This window comes from Porites lutea, chromosome 14 (assembly GCF_958299795.1).
Source record: "Porites lutea chromosome 14, jaPorLute2.1, whole genome shotgun sequence".
In the NCBI taxonomy this organism is placed as follows: Eukaryota; Metazoa; Cnidaria; class Anthozoa; order Scleractinia; family Poritidae; genus Porites; species Porites lutea.
The window spans coordinates 12093970-12114915 of NC_133214.1; the positions used below are offsets into that span (position 1 = coordinate 12093970).

General features: G+C 39.0%; 1 protein-coding gene across 1 annotated transcript; it reads left to right on the forward strand.

Annotated features, from left to right (window-relative positions):
- The first annotated feature begins 876 nt into the window (after positions 1-876).
- Positions 877-20735, forward strand: LOC140925242 (uncharacterized). The gene is made up of 10 exons (XM_073375234.1): positions 877-1249; positions 1386-1553; positions 3785-3895; positions 4004-4120; positions 5418-5508; positions 11573-11947; positions 13396-13518; positions 14401-14526; positions 16344-16577; positions 20342-20735. The coding sequence occupies exons 1-10, from the start codon at positions 902-904 to the stop codon at positions 20440-20442; spliced, it is 1794 nt and encodes a 597-aa protein (XP_073231335.1). The 5' UTR covers positions 877-901; the 3' UTR covers positions 20443-20735.
- The last annotated feature ends 211 nt before the right edge of the window (positions 20736-20946 follow it).

A 20946-nucleotide genomic window follows, 5' to 3' on the forward strand; every position in this document is an offset into this window, starting at 1 on the left:
TCTGAAATTGAACAGCGTCTTTAAAATTCTACGGTTCCACGAAAGTGTCGCTGTCATGGTAAGGTGTTCCGTTCTTTAACCAGTCATCCCAAACTCGTGTACTCCATGAAGACATGTAGTTGACCTCTTTGTGTTTTGTGGTATTCTTGCTTCATTCCTTGGCTGAATTTCCTTGTCAGTTACGGTAGCCGGTAGTGATCCCTCGCCCGGAATCTTCTTTATCTGTAAACATGCAGGTTGGTCGAAAGATCCTTGGTGCGAAAATTGAAATTGTCAACTGCTTGCTCGTTGTCTGCCTCCGAAATGAAGAGTCAAAATTGTTTTCCGAAAGCTCAATTGTAGTACCGCTATTAAAGCTGCTTTAGTTTGAGTAATAAACGGCTCTACTTCTGATAGATCTGAATCGGTCGACACTGCCAGGCTCTTTAGGCTGTTTCTAGTATTCACTACGAACAACTAATTCGAAATGCAACTGAGAAACTAACATAATTAAAAAGCCGAGAAACTTGTGAATCCCACCAGTGCCAGCATGGAGTGTTAAAAAACAAAAGAAAAATGAACAATAGAGACATTTTTCGTCAATGTATTTTGCATCCCTTGAGGAATCCTCGCCAATGTAAAAATAAGCCATTATTTATCGGCCTTCAGCTCGTGGTTATGTGATTTATTCCCCTTGGGCAACGCACGAGGGGAATAAGTCACATAACCCGTCGCTTCAGACCGATAACCCTTACTTATTTATTTCTACAATAAATAAGCGTGTTATATATGGGAGCCATGTGGCTAACAAGAGAGGGAGATTTTCTCCTTCTGTTTTTTTTCCCCGGCTTTCAAGACATCCCTAGTTTACTTGTTTTAATTTTTTTCTTTAGGATTTCCTTTACAGCGTGGCCGTCGCAGCATGCCGCACATTCCCTCCCTGGGGTACTCATTTTGTCAAGTTATTCGTTTGGAGCCCTTTGTATTCTATCCTGACAAACCCATTGAAGCTCAAATAACTGTCAATCATCTGGATACCAGTGATAAGTCTTATGTCCATGATGCCTCTGTATCGTGGATTGAGAATGTCAATTCCGATAAATTTACCGCGTGTGTAATGACAGCAGGATTTAACGAGCGAATGTCTTATTCTAACGTGACGGTAGACTGGCTGGCTTACCAAGGCGCTCCCGTGGGTGGGGTAGCGGGAGTACAACGCATTTCACAGTGGTGGACTGGGACGACCTGCGAGACTGTCAATTTTCCTTCGGTTTGCTATGTTTAATTCTTTACTCTGTTCTTGGTTTCATGATTTGTATACTTGTACGTATAGAAGAAGTCCAAACAGAATCGAAGCGCGCAGATTAGTCAAGATTAAGTGGCGAATACTCGTTTTTTTATTACAGGGAAAGTTCTCCAAGAAGCCCTTTGTTTTTGTGACGGTAGCACATCATCATGCTGGACTAAAGAGGGACGCCGCTAGTGTCTGGTTGGAGGATATCGCGGCATCCTCTTGTAAAATATGTTTAAGGGAACTTCAAAATTACGCAGGTTCTCACGAGGATATATATGTAGTAAGTAAAGAATTTGATGTGGAGGATGATTACCTTGAGAAAGCAAGCAGATAAATGAATTAATTGAAACCTATATAAAGCGGGCACACAGTAGTATAGTAGGGATGAAGTTGAACCTTTTTTGCTGAGGAATACATTTACGCCAATGACTTTATAGTCTATTGTCTCGATTTCATGAATGAAATGAGGTGTACTTTTAGTAAGATAGGGTAATGTGCTATTTTAAGGTGGTAAAACCAGTTTGACGGGTTTTCGTGAGTGATAAACCTGTTTATCAGGATTAAATACATGTGACGGAAGTTCAGCGCCAAGCCCATGTATATATGCAAGCTGCTGCCACGTGTGAGTCATTATGCGATTCTAGCCAGCTGATGCCTTGAACACCATTGTAAGCTTTTCTGGTCCCATCCCTCCCTCCCTGAGGGTATCGCGCGATGGTATAGGCCATAAAGACCCAGAGAACCCCAAAGAGAGTTGTTGTGTATTTAGATCGATGGAAGTGTTGCGTTTTGATTGGTTGACCAAAAAACTAATCATTATATTAATTAGCTGATTCATGTTTTCCAAGAAAAAAAGCAACAACTCACGGGTGAATCAAGATCACTGAGACATAAGGTAATTAAACAAGTTCTATTTCCTGACACTTTCATTGTCCGTTACTGACAAGTTTCTTTAGTACCGGTCCACTGATTCTTGGCGCGAAAATCTTGCATATTATATAATCACATATAATGAGTTTGAAGGCAAACTACAACAGCTCATTAAAATACTCACAGTAGTTCAGTTTAACTTACCCCACTCCCCTTTATTTTCCTCCTTAATTCATTTATTTGCTCAATTTTTGGTTTCCGTCCTCCACCAACACATCCACATTTCTGTTGTTTTCTTATCACCACCATAACAACATTTTTATTGTTCTCTCCTTGTCCATTACAAATTATCGACCTCACATCGACCTCTCATACGACCCAACAACAATCTACAATAAAAAGAGGAGGAGGAGGGATAACAATAAAATGTGATAGTGGTGGCGGCACTGTGGAGAAAACAAAATAAATATAGTGGTGGTGGTAGCTAAGTAGCATGGAAAAACAATAGAAATGAGGTGGTGATGGTGACGATGATGGCAAAACAAAATAAATGTGGTGGTGGAGAAAGAGAAACAATAGAAATTTGGTGGAGGTGGTGATGAAGGTGGTGACTGTGGAGGAAAAACAAAAGAAATGTGGTGGTATTGGTGGTCGAGGAAAATCGTGGAAATTTGGTGTGGTTGTGGAGGGAAAACCACGCCAGGAATCTGTGAACTTGGCATAGAACAATATCTTGCCTTTAATGGACAATGAAAGCGTTAATAGCGAAAATAATTATAGTGATTTTGAATCAAAAGAAAGTGTGCTTATTTCTTTATGAATTGAATCAACCAAAGAAAACTTTTGAAAACTTTTGTCAAAAAGGAAGACATTCATCGATCTCAAATCTATGACCATGTTTAACCATGTTGTTACATGTGTTCTTCTAATTTCTTTCTTTTATTTATGACCATGTTTGACCGTGTTTTGCATATTCCCAAACCATGATGAACCATTTTTTTCATTCCTGCTTCCAATTTATGACCACGTTTGACCATGTTTAAACATGATTTTGTTGCCCAGGTCAACTATGGTCTAACATGCTCCTTTTCCATGGTCAACCATGGCTAATCCCTACTTCCTTCAGAGCAGATTTACCATGGGTGACCATGGTCAGCATTACTGTAATTTAACGTTCATGGTTGACCAAGGTCAAACCGTGGTTATATCACTGCCATGGTATATCACTACCATGGTTGGAAACCTTGTTCAACCATGGTAGAACCACGGCCGATCATGGTCTATCCATGATCCTCTCGCCGGGGAACCTGTCATACTGATTAAGCCACACAATTAAGCTCAGGACAACGTCTTCATAAGATTCTCCGCATTTGAAATGACGGAGTTCATGTGTTCCTGCTCAAGTTAATAAGATTCATGCACAAAAAAGGTTTATTTGATCCCGTTAATAGACTAAATGACGTTCATGCGCTAAATTCTTGTATCACTGTTTAATTCAAACGCCTTTGAGGCGATTATAAAAAGATGACTTACAGCTTACTTTAAAAGCTGCACAAATGACAGAACACATAACGCTTTAAATGTCTTTACCCATAAATGCTTACAAAAATCATGATTGTCTTTTCTTCCTTTTCCTTGTAGAACTGGTTGGCATTTTCGACTTCCCAAAAGCCATTCTTCTCGGAACAGAATTCGGTTTACTTTGCAAACTCCAACAATCCTCCTGCGGATTTTAATAATGCGTTCTGTAAGGTCAGTATATTTTCCTATTGTTTTTCTAATGGAATAATTATAATTTATCCTGGTTTTTGCATCTCTTATTTTCACATTTTAATCAGCTTGTTTTGTTTTTGTTTTTAGGATATCCACTTCAGTGAGGTTTATCGAAACGCTCCAAACGTTTTTGTATCAGCAAAGCATTTCTCAACTGGTAAAAATCTGGATCCAATGCACAATTCTATAACTGCTTGGGTTGAGGTAAGAAACCTATGTCTTTGTAACATACTTTTCGCAGAATTTCAATTCATAGAAATAATTGTATCGGTGTGAATTTTATAAAAGGTGCCCTCTAGGTTTTCGCTTGAACACGGTCATCACTCGTGTTGAGACCAGAGTAGCGGAAACAATAATAATAATAATAATAATAAACAGAAGGCTTGCTATCTTGCTACATGTAGGTGTCATCAGATAGCCCAGCCCAGGCCTAGAAGTCGGTTGGTGGCTGGCAGAGAGCAGTGCAAAGTTAACGAATTTTCTTTGAGAGCTAGCCCAGTCAAACCTTTGCTCTGATTGATAACAGCAGTCCACAATTCGGAGCGAGCAACTCCCATACTAGGCCTATGTTACGGCGTTTTACGGACCAGTTTATTTTTAGACACATTTTAGGGCACTTTTTCCCGCGAAAATAGATTGTCCACCATGTCTATTAGCGCATTCGAAGAATAAGATATCAAAGAGGAAAACTAAACGTTATTTAAAGGCAAAAAATACCATTTTTCGGTCGCTAGGTTTTGCTGACTGGTTTGTGGAATTTAAAAGATGTTTAAAATTCGCGCCAAAACCGTTCTAAAACTAATCTGGTCCGTGACACGTGCGCATGGAAGTTGCTCGCTCCATCTAATGAGCTCCTGCTAATAATCATTTGGCTAGGGAAGACTAGGAAAGAAAATGGAGCAAGAGATCGATGTTTCCTTTCTGATCTCGGGAGAGTAAGCTCTTTTTTCAGAACAAGATAGAAAACGTGCATAAACTCAACTGCCGCTCGAGTTCCTGTCTCTTATTTTTACTTGGCTACACATTATTCATCCCCGGAGACACAGGGGCAGATAGTGGGAGGGAGGGAAAGTCTAAACGGGCGGAAAAATATGGCGCGAAGAAAAGTAAAGAACGACGAGAAGAGCCCCTGGGGACAATTTCTTACCAGACCAGTTCCAAACGGTCGCCGCCGTTCTGGCTTCTGATTGGTGCCAGAAAACTTTTGTGTTTTTCTGCCCAATCAGAAGCCAGAACGGCGGCGACCATTTGGAACTGGTCTGGTAAGACATTGTCCCCAGGGGCTCTTCCCGCCGTTCTTTACTTTTCTTCGCGCCTATTTTTCCGCCCGTTTAGACTTTCCCTCGCCCCCACTATCTGCCCTTGGGTCTCCGAGGATGCACATTATTTAAACTGCTTGTGATGATGACCGCACCATCAATGGGGTGGTGGTGAGGGGGATGGGGGGGTTGTGCTGGCAGCTATGTTGAAGTAATTACCGCGCCTCTATTTTTTATTCTAGTATATTAATACGACGGGCACAAGAGTTTGTTTGAAGGAATTATATGAGTCTAAATATGATCCCCTGTCGATACAATACATGGTCTTATCAGGTGAGGAGCTTTCATCTGTAAAAATATATGTTAATAAGAACGCACTGAGCGCGTGGCGGTAACTTATAACAAATACGGTACATTGTACTTTGTCATGAGTTGCTTGAAAAAGTCTGCTTGTTTTGATGTTGTTGTTGTTGTTTTAATTCCTGGTTTGTAATAGCCTAGGGCACCTAGTCAAAATTAAATCAGATTATCATGTAAAGCTTTGTTAACGCACATTACGATCCGAAAACTGCTAAAGTATCGAGTCAGGTTTTATCATTAAGGGCCTGTTTACAAGGAGGTGGGGGACACCAGATAGGTGTGGTAACATGTGGCAGGTCACCCCACTTATGATGTAAACGTGATCAAATTAAAATGAGAGATTATACACCGAATGCAAATATGGTGGATCTCTCGGTCGGCCCGGGTCTAGTTGCGTGAAAGCGAGGCTAGTGAGGCTTCGATAGTTTTGTTTTGACTGCGCGTCTTAGCGATTCAGTCGATGAATATGGTTTCCTTCGAGTTGTTACGTGCTTAAGAGCCATCAAATAGGAGATTTAACTCCAGCAGAGACGAAAGTTGATTACCTTCGCTTTGCCAAAGTTCTTTACGAAGAAAGAAATGGATTGAAGCGATTCGGCGCGGCGAATGGAGGCACTCTACTATCACGGAGTTATTTTTTAAAAGAACGAAAGTGTGCTCGCTTCACTTCAGAAGAGAAAACTCAGGAAACTATTAGAATGGGTGAATAACTGAAAGATTCATGGTTCTGTTTGAAGTTTGCTTTGTCCGTTCTCTTACCAAGGAAAGGTAAACATCCTCGAGAACGAGTGAATCCGCCGTCCAGACTTATTAATCTTTAGGAGCTCTAAGGGACACAACTACAAACAACAAGGCGAGTGTTTTTTCACAGTCTTCACGATCCTGTGTTCAAGAGTTTGAGCAGTGCCATAAAAGAAGTAATTTTTGGAAAATCGCTGTTAGTTTATCTCGAAACCATTCGACAAGTTGCTAAAACAGATCACGCGCAAGGTCAAATACTATGCTCGAATACTTGCACGCTCTTTTTCTTCCAGAACCTTTTTTCTTCTTCTTACTTTCTTAGTTGGCAACGGTTCCTCCGTTGGTTTTTTCAGTGCATTTTGGTCAAGGACTGTTCTTGAAATATGTCGCTTTCTTCTAGTTCTCACATAGTTTCACAGACCACGCTTGTAGGATTAACAGGCGATTGTTGTTGTTATATTTTAATGCAGCTGTTTTCAGCGGGAATTCTAAAAGATCTTACGGTCCACCGCGGATGCTCCAGTTCTCGAGAATGTTTACCTTTTGTTGGATAAATAACAGACCATGCAAACATCTTGGAACAGCACCATCTCTTGTGAAAATCATTTCATTCAAATACTTTCGTGAGTCTTCTCATCTAAAGCAAGTGAGCGAGCACAGTTTCGCTGTAAAGTGCTTCCCATCGCCGCGCCGAATCACGTGAATCCTTAAGTTTCTTTGTGAAAAGATCTCGGGAAAGTAAAGGCTATTCCAGCTAGAGTAAAATCTTCTTTTCGGTGGCCCTCAGGCATGCAACAACTCGATGCAAACCATATCGATCGACTCAATCGCTAAGACGCGCAGTCAAAACAAAACTCTCGAGGCCTAACTAGCCTCGCTTTCTCGCAACTAGACCCGGGCCGGCCGAGAGGTCCGCCATATTTGCATTCGGTGTATATGGACAGGCGGGTTACAGTATGTTGCCCAGTATCCGGACACTTAAAACAAAAACTCAATTTTTGAAGGGCTCTTTTCAGTTCTCGGTAAACGAAGTGTTTCGAATGAAAGCTGAACATTTCAGCTTTAAGATGAAAGTTTTGGCGAGTTTAAAGCTTGCGAAACAGTCGAAGAAGACGCCGTTCTGTTCAGGTGAGTAAACTTTTCATGGCTAATATTTACGTTGTTTACTGGGCAGTAAAATTAGTGCTGCTCAGAAAAGGGTGGGTAATATATGATATTTTCAAAGAAACTGTTTTATATTTAAAGTGAAGATACCAAAAGAATTAAAGTTCTCAGAAAGTTTATTAATTCTTCTTGAAATTCGATTTGTTTGGAATAACGGAGGCCAGAAACATTCACTAAGGATTGAGGTTTGGTGCCCAGTACCCGGACAGTTTTTTTCTTTGCGGTACAGAATCGATGAATTAGCTGTGTACATTACCCGGATAAGATTTATTTCATATCCATAACTATAATTCAAGCTTAGGATATATGATATAGTCTTAAAATGTAATTCTACTCAACTCCATATGGAAATTTTCTTCACTCATCCAGAGGCGACTTGATTTCGTGTGCACGGCTTGTTTCGCGTGACTGCATTTTCTATAATAACCGAAAGCGTCGGAGTTGAACCTGGAATTCTCAGAATTTCCCCGGTTGTGACTGCTAGAATGGGGTTGCAAAGGTCTGGAAAAAAGTCACAAAGGGATTGAGAGATGTGAAAGAAGGAGGAATTAATGCTAGAAAAGCAGGCTTATTGTGGGGACTGAGCATGAAGAAATCAACACCGCCGGTCAGACTAAATAGAAGAGTGACCTTTGACCGTCGGATTGAGGTCCCTTCCCCAAGCTTTTTTTTTTTTTTTAAGAAAAGTGAAGAAAAAAAGTCCTTTGCAGATTGGCTAATTTAGCTTGCAAACCGCGGCTTCGGCTTGTCTACGGTTGCCTTCCTTAAATCAGTGAAAAAGTTCCTAGACAAGGAAGTAAGACTTATACCATTTTTAAATAGCCGCTCGCGTTCTCCACCATAGCCCAGTTATTTGTTATGTATTATTTCATCGCCCCAACATTGTAGGTTATATTTTTGGAATCGATTGCCAGACTACTTTGCAAGTGCAAGAGAAGCTTATAAGTCGCTTGCCTGTCGAAATTTATGTACAATTACGTTGTTGCTGTTGTGTCCGGATACTGGACCAGCTGTCCTGCCGGATACTGGGCAACACAGGAACTCTGCAAAAATATTAATTTCGGGATGGAAACAAAGGCTAAAAAGTTAAACTGTCTTTCCTCATATTAAGAACTAGATAAATTTTCTCTGGGCTAAATTTCAGAGCTCTCGCGACCAACAAAGGAAAGTTATTGCAGTGTTAAACTGAAGTGTCCGGATACTGGGCAACATACTGTACCCTACCTAAGCGGGTTACCTGGGGTCCACCAACTTCAAGTAAACAGGCCCTAAGACATCCGAGCCACTTGAAGATTTCAGTGTGTTTTCTTGGTGAGGCGACACGGACTAAAACGAGGGCCCAAGGCCCTCCGATTGCGTGGCCAAGGTTTATAATTTTGTCGAAATTCGCATCGCACTTGGAACTAGCGTGGTTCCCAAGCGAGGCAGGAACACCATTTGTTTTTGTGGCCGTTTTGGCGACCAAGAAATTCAAGAAATGCTGATTGTGTTTAAGTTTAAGTTCATTTGTTTATTCAAACTTATTCATGAATCACAATAATATAAAATAATGGTAAGCACTGAAATAGAGTTATACTTTACCATATTGCTTTAAGTATTACATGCATTAGATAAATTTGCAGTGGGCAAAAATGATCTTAAAAGCGTTGCGATGAGCACAGTGCAGTTACCGGTAGACGGCAGTTTCAGCTTTATAAGTCAATCTTTTCTCGCGTCCTCCCGTCGACCACCAATGAAATGCAACTTTTGCGGCTTATGTGCGTTTCATTTGGGTTCTTCAGAATGTTCCTGTAGTTTACCCTTTCAAATTATGTTACACTGAGGCAGACCCAGACTTTCAGCTCCGTGCATAGCCTGTTGAGCCCTGGAGTGTTTATACCAGGCTATGCAAATGCAGGAAAAAGGTTTTCTATTCCTTTTTTAAATTAACTTTCCCGAGAAAAAACGCAATATATACTCTTTGTTATCAGATTCCACTATCATGTCATTTTACCATATAAGGTCAAGAGAACGCGCCATAATACACTGTAGTGCCCTGGTTTATCCGGTATACAACAAGGCGACTGCCGGAGCATGCAAAAGGAGCAACAGGGGTGACGAATGGTCTTTGCGAGCATTCGCGAGCATGCCGAGCACTGCGATTTTTTTGCGAGCACGTGCAGAGATAAAAAAATTTGCTTTGCGAGCAGCGAGCAGTTTAGAGAGTACAACTCGCGAGCAGCGAGCACTTCTTATATTTTCCGCTTGCAGCAAGCCATATGGAAATCCTTTTCTTTAAAATAAAACAGAAAATATTTTCAAACGGGGTTTTTATTTAGAGCCCACCAAGTTCTTTGAAACTAGTTTGAGTGACACCTTGTCGAGATCTAACCAATTACAGTCGCGTTTGATGCCAAATGACGTCACATTTTCGCTTCACTTCATCACGCACGTGTTCGTATGGATCAGAAAGCAACCATATATAGCAACCATATATAACCATATATAGCTAGATTAGCTAATTTATTATTTATCGTTGTCATTTATCGCGTGCATTTCCACTGAACTTGATAGCCATATGTATAGGAATTAAGCACTATACAGAATTACATTTACTTTAACCCAAAGAAGGATTTACAAAATTTCGAGCAATACTGACAAGAAAGCGAGCTTGCGAGCAACTGCAAAAATTTGGGGAGCACGGGCAAGCGAGCACTCGTTTAAATTTTGCGAGCAAATCGAGCAAAGGTAAAAATTTGCGGGCAGTTAAAAATTTTAATGGACCATTCATCACCTCTAGCAACTATGGCTGAACTGTACGAACCGGCGGACGAAAACAATTTTTTTTTTGTTGCAGCAGAATAATTAACTTCTCATTCAATGGTTTGGCATATAATCGATGCGCAAACATTTTCCTTTTTGTTAACGTCATTCTTACGGACAGGATCAGGATTTTTCTGAATACTCTTACCAAAAAAATAGAAGCCAATTGCAAAGTAACAATTTTTTTTGTAGTGGAATATCAACATCTTATCCAATGGTTGAGCATATAATACGTGGGGACATTTTCTCATTCCTAGTATTTTTCCGAGCCCCGCAGAAATACTACGCAACTCGCAAAACGTCCGCAAGTATTATATGCTTAACCATCGAATAAGGTGTATTTCGGACACTAATAAAAAGAGAAATTCTTTCCAGTCCCGAAGTCTTGTACACCCACAGGCGAACCAAGCTCGGTGCTTAAATTACAACGGGTTTCGATACTGTTTCGCATATTACAAACGATTTTAATACTTTGTATGAGAAATTCAATATAGTTGTTAAAACGTAGAAATATAGGCATAAATATAAAAACAAATTGTACTTACGTAAACCTGGGCCTGTTGTTGCTTTTTCTGTGTAACCTGAGCCCAATTCATTGCCAACTGTATACGGTTTTTGGGGCTCGTTGTTTGGTCGGTGTTTTTTTCATACGAAAGCGAAGCAAGGCAGGTGACGGTGTGCAGTCTCGACTCAGTCTCGAATTTCCCCCGCATCAAAGAACCGCGCACCGATTCGCCATGGAAGCGTCAAATCCTTAAGGCCCGGTTAGTCCCTTATCTCTTCCCATCGTCATGGGTATGTTTTTTTTGCGGGAAATTTTTTGGAAAGCTCTCGGTTTTGGGCAATCTGGCGTGCGTACACATACCACGATGCGGCTACGTGGTACGTGGTCAACGCGAACATTTTACGTTCGCTTTTCTTATTGGCTAGGTTCCAAATACCGCGCACGCGCAGTCAGGAGATCGTAATATGCAAAACAGTATCGAAACTCGCGGTAATTTATGCACCGAGCTTAGACTCCCTGTAGTACACGAGGTCTTGCACGCGTAATCAGTTCTTGTTTTGCAAAAGAAATGCTTTCCAAAGTACGGATTTTTCTCGCTTTAAATGTCAGATTAAGCGAAAATAAGTTTCAGCCGACCAGGGATTGGGTAAGTAAAGTAACCTTGTCGAGTTTTCAATTTAGAAACCGTTTTTCTTTGCGAATAGCAAAACATCTTGACGTCTCAGCCATGTTTACATACTCTCATGCACTCACACCTCTCGGCCAATCGGAGAGCGCGTGATATCTTAATTATTTTATATAACATCTGATATAACTCATCTACAGATATATGCAAGCCAGGATGGAGCTACTATGGCGGTTCCTGCTACATCACGAGTCAAGCGTGCGCTACATGGCTGACCGCTGTATCAAACTGTTCCACAATGAGCTCGAGTCTCGTGACGGTCCACAACCAAAAAGAGAATGTTTACATCCAGCACCGCCATAACGGCGAAAAATCCTGGATTGGACTCAATGATCGGAGCGTGGAAGGATCATTCGTCTGGACCAACAAAGAATTAAGTAGGTTTAGGTTCTGGTCAAGAAACCAACCAAATAACTGGAAAAATGAAGACTGCGTGCACACTCTCGGTTCGAGGGGAGGATATACCTGGAACGATGTACCATGCGATAACTGCTACAACTTCACTTGCTTTACGGGTAATATTCACGGAAACTTTGCATTATACACCCAGTGATGTTGCCTTGGTCACCGTTTTTATTCCTAATTTGTTCGACCGTTGAGTTTATCTGTTTTAAATAATTGTAAAGACAACTTCAATTCTGTTTTGTGTATGATGAGAGAAGTCAATAGCGGTGATAATTTTAAAGCATTTCGATCAATAATCTAGACCACACTTAAACAATGCAACAAATCAAACGTTTTCCCTTTCAAATAAATTTCTTTGATGCACAGTACTCACGCTGAATGATCCTTTCTTTTTCAATTTGGAGTCCACAAAGACGTAACAACTACTAGGTAAAAGATGTTATATGCTTAACCAAGCCCTTTCAAACGTAGTCATCAATCTGATTGACTAACTGCGCGAAAATCGTGATACAACAGTGCTTTAATGCGTTATTATTTTTTTACGTCTGGTTGAATAATCTCCCAAGCTGGATCTCGTGTTTCATTAACAAATACCTTGCAATACATAGATACATACATACTTACATACACCCATATACACATACACACATACATACATACATAAAACTTGTCCAGTTATTTCATCTGGAATTACAGAGTCGGCCAAAAATAAGCTAGTATCTCCTAGAAACAAATAAAATCCTAAAACGAAATAAACCATGTTATACACTAACTAGAGAAAATATTTAACTCTTAATAAAATTAATTAATTAATTAATCTGTATCGCCGAATTGCTAAATAAAGTCATGCAAAGACGAAGGGGTTCTCAGCTTGTCAGGCAACGCGTTCCAGAACTTAGCAGTGGTATAACTAAAAGAATTTATGCCATAGAAATAAGGATATCATGATCAGTACCTCTCATGGAATAATCAACAGATCTCAGAGAAAGCAATTCTTTGAGATACTGCGGATACTGTTCAAGATGAAGACACTTCAAGGTAACTATAAGCATGTTCTGTATCCGCTTGTTACCGAGGGAAGAGTCTCCAATCCGTTGCAATAGGTTACCGTATAATGAGACTTTGTCATTTAAGATGATCCTAAGAATGCGTTTGTTCAACATTTCTAGCTTATTCTTATCACTAATTATCACTGAATTTTTCTCAGTGAATTCGTGTCATCCCTTTCTGTCAGTAATCTTTCTCGTAATTACGTAAATAGCTCGCCCTCTTAGCCCTCTTCTGATTTTCTTTTATCAGCTGTATGTTTGTAAGCCAAATTGGACTCTACCGTTATATTACTATTACTAAACTATTATTATTCAGTTCAACGTACTACTAATCAGATAGGCTATTAGCATTATTTTCATCAATGCTTAAATAGTTCATCATTAATTTGTTGATTTGCAGATGCTCAAACATGTTTGTTAACTGAGATTGATTTTGCAATAACTTAAGTAATCAATTATATTTTAATCTACCCTTTATGAATTAGACGTTTTTTTTTTTTAATATTTAGACTTTGATGAATGTGCCTATCATTCCAATGACTGCGACGTCAATGCTGTTTGCCAAAATACCGCGGGCTCATACACCTGCACGTGCAAAGCGGGATATACAGGAAACGGACTGATCTGTGATGGTAAGAAAAGACATCAATTGAAACCTATCAGTGAACGCTATAACCATAATTGGATTCGATTTACTGTTACTTTAAAATACGTTGAATCCGACGTACTATCAGACAGGTTTTAATTTTCATCTTTGTCTAAACATTTAATTTGTTAATTTCCTTGCAAGCAGAGGGAAGAGAAAAATGGGCGAAAAAATGATGAGGGAAAAATAAGAGAGATAAGAGAGTCTTTAATTCCTCTTTTTTCTCTCGCAGTGAGAGACCTCTGTTAGCAGAGAATTTCCATACCTTCCCATAACAAAATATATATTTGTGGACAGAAGTTGATTGGCAATGACTAATAGTAATTGATTATATTTTAAATTACCATTTGTGAACTGGAATGTGTTTGAATGTTTCTAGACAATGAAGAATGTACTTCTCTTTCTAATAACGACGACGTCAATGCTGTTTGTCAAAATACTGAGGGCTCATACACCTGCACGTTCAAAACCAGTCAATTAAAAACCAAGCACTTAACGCAATTTAGAAACACACTGTTTACACTATCCTGGTTACCCTACCTCGTGACAAAAAGCCATTGCCAAAATGTAACGAAATGGTTTCGCCAATGAAAGATGAAAATCCGCAACGCTTTGAAACCATTATCAAACTGCGTAAGTGTCAAATTGCAGAGAAAAGACAAAACATGATGGATATCAAACTCAGAGCTCTTCATTCAATTTGAAGAAAGTTTTATCGATTTTGTTTTGGAATTTGTTACGAAAAATGAAGACACTTCCATCCTTGCCCTAATTCTAAACCTTTCCCTTAACTACTTTTAATTTTTTCCATTGTACTTTCGGATGATTATCAGAAGGTTCCAGTATGTTGTGTTTATAACCTCTTTAGATTTGAATGAGTGTTCAAGTAACTCTGATAACTGTCATGTCAATGCAATATGTCACAACACCGTTGGGTCTTTCACATGTACCTGCAAACCTGGATATACAGGAGATGGACGAATCTGCAGTAATGGTAAGATAATTCAGCTGGATTATCTATAACAAAACCCTGAGTGTTAAGTAAAATATAAATTACTAATTTTTCTGACCTGAATCTTACAAAGGGTAAGAAGAACAGGTAAGCTACGTATGCGAAAAATTTAGTAACCGTCCGTGTAAAATATCACACTTTTACTTACTAAAATGACAGTGTTGTGTAAGTCATACACCGTATACGACTGATCCATATTAAGCTGAATTGATAGTTGTCAAACCTGGGCATTCACTTCATATTCATCATGATCTCTCCTGCTCTCAGTCGGTCAAATTGCTAATGCAAACAAACGGCTGCCTAATTTTTTCGAAACGTGTTTTTATCGTGCTTCCTCGTACACACCTTTGCGACCTTGGGTGTTAAAGAACAAATAAGAATGACCAGCTTCCCGTTGATAGCCTGCGTAGCAATTTAAGCGTTTCCGTTTGGTTTCGGAGCAAAGAAAGACCGGTTTTGGCGGGTTTTGGCCGCGTAAGAAATGAAACGAGAGCCAAAAAATTAAAGAGGAGGGAGAGGGAGGGGAAGGAAGGAAACGCTTGCAGACTCTGATTTTGAAAACCTGCGTTCGCCAGCGAACGCAGCGCCTGATTGGCGCGGCTAGTCGAACAATATTGACATGTGTCGATCAGAGGTTTGTTTCATGCTGAGAGGTCATGTATGTACGTGACACGCACATTAATTTTCTGTGGTTGTTATTTACTCTGGCCGGCAAGATTTGCCCTCCATTGAAACGCAAAGCTCTTCTTGCGACTGATTAAGGGTTGCAGGTCTTTTAATTTATTCTCCAAAGTGCCTCCTGGATCTGAATAACTAAAATAAATTTTCTTTTGTCAGCGATTGCGATGGTTTCTGCAATGTTTTGTCATGCTGAGCCCAGGTCGTTAGTGTTTTTTTCTCTCGGAAAGAGATTTACAGATCCAAATTTCGAATAATGGATTGCACTGTTTGTTAAAGTGAAGCTTCATCAACTATGGAGAACTGAATTGTGACTCAATCAAGATTGCTGATTAAGCAATGATCGTTCGGATTCATTGAGAGTTCACCATTAACGCGTTCAAAAATACATGAAAAATTATTTTGGTTTTACACACGCGTCCTCTTTTCCGCTCCACGAAGGTCAATTATTTTATTGCTCAATTATGACAGCTGACAGTATCAAATGTCGGTGCGCGAACTCGAAGCATGACAGGCCAAGTGGGCGGTTTTCAAAATCCCGGGGTTTGTCTGCAAGCTTTTCCTTCCTTTCTTCCCCACCCCCTCAACGCTCTACTTGCACCATTTTACGCGCAGTCTTTGACTCTCGTTCCTCGTTATTTGCTCCTAAACCGCATGGAAACGCTTGCTACGCAGGCTACCCGTTGATTATTATTGGAATTTGCTGCATTACTTAATCAAAAGGTTGAGGAGTTCGAGTCCCGTTTAAGACTGCGTTTTGATTTGTTTGTTTGTTTTTTCTTTCCCCTGGGTTTGCCGCAACTTCTTAAGTTGTGAAACACATATAACAGCGATGGTATTTTTTCTATTTGAAGAAAGTGTGTCTTTTACAAAGGTCAGACAAGGGCTAATATCATTCATAATTCATTTTTTGTATGTTGGGCTTGCAATTTGAGACCATGCATGGATCTCAGCTGACAGTAAGAATTATATTGGTGGGACACTTGCAAAGTCACACTTTGTACTGAGCTAATTGCCCAAATCACAATCAATTCAACTGAAGCCGATTTTTTTTAATCAGCTTTATCCGACTAGAACATTGTTCCTTTGTCAAATTATAGAAGTCGGGTTTTTATTCGTAGGTTTAGAAGACTCTGTTATTGTTGGAAACAACAAAAACTTTTTAAACTCATTAAACAACTGGCTTCGACCCGTGACGAGAAGCGTTAATTATCGCTGGAAGCGCTGCTGGCGTGCATCCGTGGACGGCTGGGCTGCAAGTACGTTTCACTCGCGATGTGACGGCAAGGGTCCGACTGTAACAATAATAAGGGTCGAGAGGTATATTTTTGGAGGATACGCTAATAGGTCATGGGGTAAGTTAACGTTTTAATCAAAGGTGATTTAGATAACAGCCCTGCCGGTTCTAGTATTCATTTGACATGAAGATTAATAAAAATTCAGCTGGAAAGTGAGCGGAGCTAAATAGCCTTCAGTACATGCATAGATAACGGATGCATTCCTGGCCAGCAAAACTGTACTCAAATTCCAGGTAATCATTAACTATTTTATCCCGGTTAAAAAGAATATGAGTTTTTCTCAAGCCTCCAAACACACTGCTGGCCCCCTCCTCTTTCCCCTTGAGATTAAATCCTACATTAAAAATTGCGTGTCATCACAGAAATTATGTCACCCCACTTTGAAAAACAAATCTATGATAAAATCAAACCAAAAAGAAATAAACAGAGCTGTTAAAAACGGGCTTATATGTCACTAGGATATTGCTGTTTTAGGTAAATTTCTCTGATGACATCAATTTGTCGTTTGTCAAGATCTTCTTGTAATGAAAAATGTGTCAACAAGTCAAAATAGTTTATAAATCAGCAAAGGTAAAAGTGTTTACAGTGAACTTTATGTGCCACTGCACTTGACGGGTGATTTCGGAAGTAAGAATTATTCTGAACGTCGAAAATTACGCCTGCTTTTTTTAATTTCTTCGGCTCTCTTTAATAGCTTCCAGCGGTGGATTCGAGTATGACTCCAAAGCATTTTTATTTTCACTGGTGAACAAGCCAGGATGGGCACCTGTTAAACTACCCCAGACAGGGAAATATAGTTTAAGCAGAGCACATTCCTTACTTTTTGGCTCCTCATATGGCCCCTCATTCGGAGGAGGATCTGACTTACTTATTTCCGACAACGCCGCATCCAATGTCAAGTCTCGCGGCAACCTTGGTTATACTTACGGCCCACCGCGAGGATACAGCTTCGGTAGCACTTTCGCCAACACATTCCTGGCAGGATCATATTCCTTCAAACCAAACGAAATAGAAACATTTTACGAAACAACATAAATATCCAGATAATGAATAGATCCGCTTTAATTGTTTCAGTAAATACAAAATGTTTCCTTATCAGCCGATAAAAATTAGTTGCTGTCTGAAACAAGGTCAGGAAAATTAGGTAAGATAAAAATTAATTGCCTCATGAGATAATTTAGGTATTTTAGGTATTTTATTTATTTGCCACACGATTACAATAATTACAAAAAGATGCCAAAAAAAAATGTAGGAAGAGATGGCGAGGAGGTCTAAAAGAAACTATAGAGCTTATGTTAATTAGGCCTCCTCAATTACAATTTTTAGAAGATGGCATAAAAATTACGGCGACGGATACAATATAATATGAGGTGAAAAATTAAACTAATCAATATTACGGAAGTTTACAAATGTTGAATATTAAAAGGCTTTTTCCTAATAATTATTACAAGTAAATGCCTTAAGTGCTCTTTTAAAGGAGAAAGGTGAGGAAGCGTTGATGATGTTGGTGTTTAATTTAAGGTGTAAAATTTAGGTCCTTGATAAAAAACGGAAAATTGTTTGGTGCGAGTACGACAGAAAGGCAGACGAAATTTACACGAGTTTCTTGTATTATACGAATGAATTTGACTTTGTAAGGTAAATTTACAATGAAATTTTAAAGGTAGAGTATGATTTTGATAGGAGTACATGAATAAGCCTAGTTGTATTAAGTATATATCATGAAATTTTAAGATACCAAGATTTTGAAAGATTGGATCGGTATGTGCATCGAAAGTGGTTTTAGCTATAGTTCTGATCACTCGTTTCTGTAAAATCTCAAGACGAATAAGGTTATAATTAGTTCTGTAAGTAGAGGCCCAAACTAAGTTGCAGTAAAAAAGGTATGGATAGACTAGAGAAAAATATAGTGTTCGTAAGGTTTTCGTGGATAAATAGAACCTGGATTTACGAATAATTCCTGTGCATTTAGAAACTTTATTGGCGACATGTGAGATTTCAGATTTCCAATTTAAATTTTCATCCATGATTACTCCCAAGAAAACTGTTTCTTTTACTTGATCAATTTTTTGATTATTAATTAAAAGTTGAATAGTTTGATTTGTACGCTTTTGGGATGGTTTAAATGCAATGAATTTGTTTTTTTTCAAGTTTAATGAAAGCCTGTTAGCTCTAAACCATATTGATAACTTATTTAGCTCAGCGTTCAGTATATTAGTAAGGCAGTCTTTATCCTTGTGAGACACAAATACGTTTGTATCATCAGCAAATAATATTGATATTGTAATATTGTTGACGTGTTGATTATATCGTTGATGTACAGCAGAAAAGAAAAATCAAATTGATTAAAAGTAACTCAAAGATGCTTTGTAAGGTATTTTCTCTCCTTGCTTTTAATAACACATTGCAAACTAGTTTTTTTATTCTTTTTCTTTGCATTTAAAGTGCTACTACGATCAAAATTTAATGTCAAGTTTTTCACAAAAATGCTTTCTTTTCAGCTTATCAGAAGTGGCTGTACCTGTTTCGGTCATTGAAATGAACTTTGGCGCCCTCTAAGTGAAAATATTGAGCTTGAAAATGTAGGTTTTTCGCGTCCGCCATTACAAATTTATTTTCCAGTGACAAAGCTATTGTTCTCTGATTGTGACGTCATTTTCTGAACACGCCAAGAAAACAAACCTGAACCGTGAGAAAACAGCGAGCGATTCTCAAAGCTTCGCTCGTCTTCGCCCGATTCTGGAATTGTGAAGGAGGAAATCGTAGATTACGATGACTCTGTAGAACCAGCACCGACTGAATATGAGAAAGTTAAATACTAAGGGCAGCTAGCCTCAGAGAAGGAAAAAAAACACACTTCACCAAGTCGTAGAACACGCCAAGAAAACAAACCTGAACCGTGAGAAAACACCGAGCGATTCTCAAAGCTTCGCTCGTCTTCGCCCGATTCTGGAATTGTGATGGAGGAAATCGTAGATTACGATGACTCTGTAGAACTAGCACCGACTAAATATGAGAAAGTAAAATAATAAGGGCAGCTTGCCTCAGAGAAGGGAAAAAAACACACTTCACCAAGTCGTATTTTATGCAGTTTGTGCCGACGGAGATTCGGACTACTCGTAGGTGTATTTGTATACGTACTAGCTATAATAATAATAAACAGGCAAGACGATCGAGAGTCCGCACCAATTTCACCTGCCTTCTAGCCACTCTCGAGTGCTCATTTATCCAAGTGTAGATAAAGTTTTGCTTTATAGCTCTTCAGGCACAGCGAATCAGAGTGGGTACAGTTTTCAGTTCAGCTAAGTTTCAGTTCTAAAGCAGCCAGCTCGTTGTCATATGCATGTGTTTTTTTTTACCATCTTAAACGGACTGCTGTCCTTTATTATTGAAAATTTAATTGTTACTTTAGTGTTACGTATCTGAGCTGAGGATTTTAAAAAGAGATCTAATGTTAAGTTCTCTTTGTCAGAAAAGTTAATTTACTCATTTTCAATATAAATAGATAAATAAGGGGATCGCTCGCTCTTGATTTGGTATATCAATTTAATAATTTTCAGTGCTGACATTAAAGACTGTCACATTCTTTGTAGCTCATGTTTTTTTGAAAAGGCTGTGTCTGCCTATACCTTCCCTATCGATTGACTGCAGATCAATATAGCAACTTATAAATTGCAACGCTAATAAAAATTCAGAGATTTCACCTCATCCAACTATTGTCAATGATATCCCCTTGTATTTCCATAACTTTTATAGATAACTTTATGAAATTGTTGTATGTGACGTTTTTTTTTTTTAATTTATTTATTATTCAAACCCAGGTGTGCATTTTTTGGATGCTCTCTTTACTGGGACCAGCTTTGAAGCTTTGGCTAGACAAGAAAATATATACAGTGGAACAGTTAACACAGACATGTTATGATGTCTATATTATATGGGTGTCCGTATTATCCGGGTGTCCATATTAAGTTAGCTCTCTGGAAAAAAGTCACAGACACGTGATTTATTTGATATATAGCATAAAGGAACAAGGAGGAAGAAGGGTAGGAACAATGACTGTAGCAAAAAGCCAAAGACGTGAAACTTGTTGAGTAGGAGGCAGAAAATTTATCAAAGGACTACAAACAGGGGAAGAAAGAAAGATGTATCAAAATCAAATGTGTCATGCTATTTGGCTGCAGATGTTTTGGTAATAAAATCTTATTAACCCGTGAACTTGGTACAATGTCTACAATTGGCACATCATTGTGACAAGAAAAATAGAAAGTGCCTGGGTAACCAGTGTCTGTAAAGCTGGATTAAGAATATATAGGAATTTCTGACTTGAAACACAGAAAAGTGGTTGTTGTCCACATTAACTACTGTGCTAACTACTGTGCGTACTAAGCCGGTTAATTTTAAAGAAAAAATCTATGCTTTTCCTCAG